The sequence below is a fragment of the Oratosquilla oratoria genome, chromosome 4, assembly GCF_046742065.1.
Source record: "Oratosquilla oratoria isolate Oo_2021 chromosome 4, ASM4674206v1, whole genome shotgun sequence".
Taxonomy (NCBI): Eukaryota; Metazoa; Arthropoda; class Malacostraca; order Stomatopoda; family Squillidae; genus Oratosquilla; species Oratosquilla oratoria.
This window is the reverse complement of record NC_134780.1, coordinates 76,586,253-76,592,368: the sequence shown is the minus strand read 5'-3', so window position 1 is coordinate 76,592,368 and position 6,116 is coordinate 76,586,253. Positions and strand designations below refer to the sequence as shown.

The 6,116-nt window shown below is 39.7% G+C and overlaps 1 protein-coding gene across 1 annotated transcript in view; it reads left to right on the top strand.

Annotated features, from left to right (window-relative positions):
- LOC143024922 (arylsulfatase I-like) overlaps positions 1–6,062 on the top strand; it is a 12,063-nt gene extending 6,001 nt beyond the window's left edge. Inside the window, exons 7-10 of the mRNA XM_076184388.1 lie at positions 1,498–1,684; positions 2,663–2,975; positions 5,226–5,305; positions 5,608–6,062. Coding sequence (XP_076040503.1) covers positions 1,498–1,684; positions 2,663–2,975; positions 5,226–5,305; positions 5,608–5,789 — 762 coding nt within the window. The 3' untranslated portion in view covers positions 5,790–6,062. The remainder of the gene's footprint in view (positions 1–1,497; positions 1,685–2,662; positions 2,976–5,225; positions 5,306–5,607) is intronic.
- Positions 6,063–6,116: the final 54 nt, after the last annotated feature.

Genomic DNA, 6,116 nt, shown 5'->3' with positions numbered 1-6,116 from the left:
CTTACGAGTTGTGCTTTATTAGAAAGTTTAATCGTTCACTTAATTGAAATTTGATAGAATTAGTTTTACTTGACACAGTCAGATACATTTTTTTATATAGAGTGGACATATTTTCCATGTAGGTTCCTTTATTTTATTTATTTTTTTCTTTTAAGAAAAACCCTTTAGTTTTCTACTCTTTATGAATGAATATATTAGAATATCAAAGTATCTAGGTCATTGGAATATGTTGGTCAAATGTCATGTTTCGTGATACATGTAATTGGTCATAATACCAATAGTTGGTCCAGCGTAGTTTCCGATCTATTGTTATTCCTCATAGCGTTCGGAGCGACAACAAAAAACAAAATAAGAATCAATTAATAAAGTATAACTAAAACATTTTCCAAGTATGGATGGATTGATAACACAAGGTTGATAATTATTGAATCTGTTCATAAGTACTACGCTAAGCTGCGCCTGCCACCAAGAATACAGAGATCTCAAAAGTGAATCAAAATAACCTTTCCTCACTCAAGTGTTGACAATATCTTAAAAACCACGGGGGAACGTCTCAGGAGCCAAGGTGATAATTATCAGACACAGAAATACTAAATAACTGAAGAGAACGTGAAGATAAAGGGAGAAGGAGTTTTGGGGCTCTTGAGTTGTGATAGTAGAAGGAGGTTGATGATGTTATCGCAGTCTTTTGTAATCGCATGACCAAATTTGAAAATAGTACAAGTATTACAGTAATACAAAATACATGTCCTGCATTCAGTTTATTTACTGTAAGAACAATAGAACAAAATAAGAGCACAGGAACAAAATGTTCCCATCGCAGTACTGTCATCTTCGGAGGAGCTGGTTTGCCGAATCTTTCAGTGACGTCATGTCGCACAGCCCCAGTTATGCTCTTGTCTGATTATATGCATACGTTCATGTGCCAATACAAGCAGCCTGAATTTAGGGCATGTATTTTGTATTACTGTTATACTTGTACCTCAATTGATAGGTGTAATAAGACATTCGAACTCCTCTGTATATGCACGCTGTATCTAGGACCCATGTTCTAAAACATTCTGAACGCCTATATTACTACTGGTAACTGACTCAGGGATTATGTAGAAATGGAGAAACATTTGGAAGTAAGTTGTACTCTGTCTCCCTCAGCTCCCATAGGATTGTTATATACGTATCGACTTTTCGTCGTGCGCCGACTACGACACGACGTCGTGCTCTCAAACAACCGTGGGCGTTTATTGACGTAGTCGTGGCGTGTGAAAGCGTCCACAGACACCCATGGTTATTTGAGACTACGACGTCGTATCTTGGACGGAAATAAATCTATTTTATTTTTATTTTATTTTATTTTATTTTTTTTTTCATTTTTTATTTTATTTTATTTTATTTTGTTTTGTTTTGTTTTGTTTTGTTTTGTTTTGTTTTATTTATTTATTTATTTATTTATTCATTTATTTCATATATATATTTTTTTCATTGGTCCAATACTTTTAGGTTCCCGAGAATTACATAGACAAGTACCCGACCACAATGTCCGAGGAGAGGAGATGCCTTCTTGCAATGGTGACCGCCCTGGACGAGGCCGTTGGGGAGATCGTGTACACGCTGAAGGCGGAAAACCTCTACGACAACACCATCATCGTCTTCTCGTCTGACAACGGAGGCTCCATGGAGAACGTCGGTGAGGAACATCTCCCTCCCCGAGTGTGTTTTGTCAGGAATGGGGTGGGAGGGAAGAATTTATGTAGGAGCGTCTGCATAAGTCAAAGTTAAAGATATTATACAGATATGGTAAATGGTTTGAGGTTACATCAAGATAAACACCTCAGCAAGATGCTGTAATGCCTGCCATTTATTCTATATTATTTGTTTACTTGTTTGTTATTATTTGTCTGTTTGTTTATTATTATTTGCTTGATTTTCATGTATTATTAGTTATTTGTCAATTTATCATTATTTACTATTTACTTGTTTTTTTATTATTCAACTGTACCTATGCATTTATTTATTTTATTTATCATTATTTATATTATTACGTTTTTTTTATCTATTTATCATTATTATAGATATATTTTTTCGCATCCTAGTTATGGATCAAAAGGTCTCTTGTCGGCATGCTCCGCCTTTGTAACCCTTTGTAAGACGCACACGTCAGATTAACCGCTGAAGCATACTCGTATGTTTACATTATCTACATGATTTACATTTTTATTTCCATCAAGCATACACTGATGTTCTATAACTTAAAAATGTAAATTATATGTGACGACCGGCAAAGTTTCAAACACATATTGGATTGTCATAGAGGTGAAGGAGATATCTAAAGAGTGCAGTAGTAGAATGTAGGGAGAGTAGAAGTTCAAAGTTATCTGCGTTTTTTCTTTTTAGTGGATATTAGTCTCAAGTCATAGAATAAATGTACGTGAATCTGGTCCGGAGGGGTGCCATATGTAAAGATTAACGTATTCTGATTAGTGAATGAGTGGTATACGAGTATATCAAGTCCATCGTCTTAATACCGCTGGAAAAGAAATTAATGTGTGTTTTGATATGGTTGTTTATATACCAGTTCAGTTATTATAATTTATTTATCTCACATTATTATAATTTATTTATTTCTCTATCATTTGTTTATTTATCTACTTTTTGTGAATTGCAGAAGGGAATCTACCCCTACGCGGACACAAGACGACATTGTGGGAGGGGGGCACGCGCGTCCCAGGCTTCATTCACTCGCCTCTTCTGGGGGACACCCCTCGGGTACACAATGGACTCTTCCACATCACAGACTGGTACAACACGCTTTTGGAAGCAGCCAGGGTCCCAGGACAGAAGGCCCGCAACTCTGGAATGTTCGAAAATGACGGATTTTCCCAGTGGATGGCTTTGAAGGAGGGAGTCTCCTCGCCTCGAACGTCTTTTGTTTACAGTATGGCTATGAATCATGGCCGTCGCCTGTTCGCTGCTCTCAGGTTTGAAAAATGACATGTTCGTTTTCAAATAATTTGGATGGTAGCTTGTATGGATGATATTTTAACGCAGGCCGAAGGGGATTTCTCCCCGTCTTCTCCATTCTACACATGAAAGGGGGGGAGGACCACGCTCAAGCGTGGACCAAATAGGCTTTTAGCAGTCGGCGGCCATTTCGGGGAGTTCGGTAAGCCTTTGGGACCTTCGGGAACACTTCGTTAGGGCTTCGGCGAGTTTACCAAAAACTTCATGAAGCACGAAATTATCGGTCCAGCTTCGTAAAAAATGTATGTGTTAAGTATGCTTTCGGTGTATTCCGTATGGATTCGGTATAAATTCGGTCTATATTCGGTATGTATGCACCGAATACAAACTGTGATAGCATTTCCCATAACATACTGAATGTGGACTGAGCTCAAACCTGACAACACCTCATCCCGCGTGTATCTATACTCCCGCAGTCTCCATTTGCTATATAATCGGCATGTATTCGATATGTATTCGGTTTGAATTCGCGGAGGCTTCGGCGACCGAGATGACCGTTATTTTTAGAATTTTGGAATTCGGGGTGCAGTATGTGCGCAGTCGATATGTATTTGGTATATATTCGGTTTGTATTCGGGAATTATCACCGACAACGCACAGAATGTCGCCCGAGAGGAGCCCCGAGCTGCGTTATGACGTCACATGTTATTGCGCGGGGAAATCCCATGCGGGCAATCGAATCTGTGCACCTCGTTATACTATTAATTTTCTTGTGAAAAATATTCATGTTTATCGGCTATATTGACGGGATCCGACTTAATTCATCTTTTCAAAATGCCAGCCACTAAACACTGCTGCTACGGATTATGTCATAGTGACTCGTGTTATGAAGGGTGTCAGCGATGTATTCGAGAAGGGAGGATTTTACCATTGAGAACGTGAATAAAGATACATACATACGCAGCAAACACTTCGTAGGTGAATCTGGGCCTACTGATGACCACCTATATCCAATTCTTTCTGTGCCTCATGCAGATCTGCATGTCGCAGATGGTAGTGTTGAAAGATGTGTTCACACTTATGTGGGCATGAGGAGTGAATGCCAGTCTCACAGGTGTAAATCATATCTATATCACTAAATAGCTCCTATCATTCTGAGTATTTCAAATCCCATAAATAAGTACCGCAATTTAATAATAAAATCAGTAACGTTTTTTGAATAGTGTATTTTTGACGGAGGCTACGGTGATAAATAGCATAACCGCACCTAACCTAACCTAAGAATACTTGCAGAAATGTTTTAAGTGCTGGAAGCAGGGCAAACATTGAAATATATTTTCTGGAGGTGCCTACAATGTTTCGTATTGGCCTTTTTTCAATGAAGAAAAATCAGTAACTATAAAGTTATTTGCCAGTCTCGCGGATGCACTTCTTCTCTATATAATTGGATAGTTCCTATCATTCTGAGTATTTTGAACCCCATAAATAAACAGCGCAAATTAATAATAACGTCAGTAGCGATTTTTAAAAAAGTTAGTGTATTTTTGATGGGGGCTGTCGTGAAAAACCGCAGAACCTAACCTAACTCATTTTTAATGCCACGGTTCAGAATAGTTCTTGCCTCATATCATCAAGGCTCGCACATATGTTCCTTGCTTTTGATGTTCCATAAACAGGGTTGCTGCTTTAAAAACTCGACTAAATATTGGGTGTGGCTTCTGGTGCAATCGGTGGGGCTAGCAGAAGTGGCCACATGACGGAGAACGTACCTTTCCACTAGTTTTTAGTCCTTGACACTCCAATGATTCAAATGAATGTTGGAATAACTGTCAATAAGTTGGATGTCGATCTTGGCCCCAGGGACATCGTCCTCTAACAATAAAACCTTGGAAATGGGTCGCATATCGACATTTTTTACTCTTTTCATACTCTAAATACATTAAGATTGTCCCCATTTTTGTAGTTTGCCCCACTGCCGATAGAGAGCGCGGTAACTGTGACGTCAACTCGGCAGCTTGCTATTCTGCTCTGTGTTTACTGGGCTTAGTAAAGCGGCCCTGCCCTGCATGTGCTGTATCTTGCTTTACTGCTTCTGACCCAGGTACTGGGCGGGAGGCAGGGATGACCATTCATCCACGGAGAGCTAAAATAAAAGGGAAAACAGTGGTTGGCTACCTTCCGTATAAAGAGGAAGAAGCCCTTAGTATGTAAATAGGTAGATTGTTATTATCATCATTGTTATTTTCAATTATGCCTCGTTATTCCAGACGAGGTGATTTCAAATACATAACTGGCATTGACGATACTATCACCTACGAGACTGGACCGTGGCTGTTCAATCTTTCAGGTAAGAAGATGTTTTAAGGCGACAACGATTCTGTCTTGAGTTTTTCTTTTGTACTCAACTTCATGTGTATTCCTTTCGCATGTTTTTTTTCTTTGTACCCAACTCTAAGGGTATTCCTCTCGATTTTTGTTTTTGTACCCAACTATAAACGCTTTTTTTGTACCTAATCATTTTCACTTATTATTTGCACCCAACTCTAAGCGTAATCCTTTCAATTTTCTCTTTGCACCCAACGCGTAATTCTTCCCATTTTCTCTCTGCAACCAACTGTAAGCGCAATTCTTTCTCCTTTTTTTCCGTAGTCGATCCTAACGAGACGACCAACTTGGCGGACGAGTATCCAGACATAGCCGAGTCGATGAGGCTCGAACTTGAGGGCCACAAGAAGGACCTTGTGCCCCGGGACATACCCGCTACCGATAAGGCGGGGGACCCCGAGAATAGAGGTGGCGTCTGGGGGCCCGGATGGTGTGAAGCCAAGTGATTGATTTGGCTTATCGTCACAAACTCGCCCCCTATCTGGAGGCTAGGACGGTGCTCCTTCCAGAAGACTTTGTAGCGCGGAATTTGATTAACCATGTCCTTAGTTCAACTCGCCGGTGGCAGGGTTCGAGCCAACATAACCTCGACCTTCGGCGCAGGTAACGACGTTCTAACCCGTTCGGCCAGCAAGCATCCAGCCCCATACCACAGTAAGAAAAAAAAAAAAAATAATAATAATAATAATATTGACAATGAAAAAGATAAAATAAAATAACATCAAATCAGCCATCATGAGTCCATTGCTGAACAAAGGCCTCCATAGCATTCC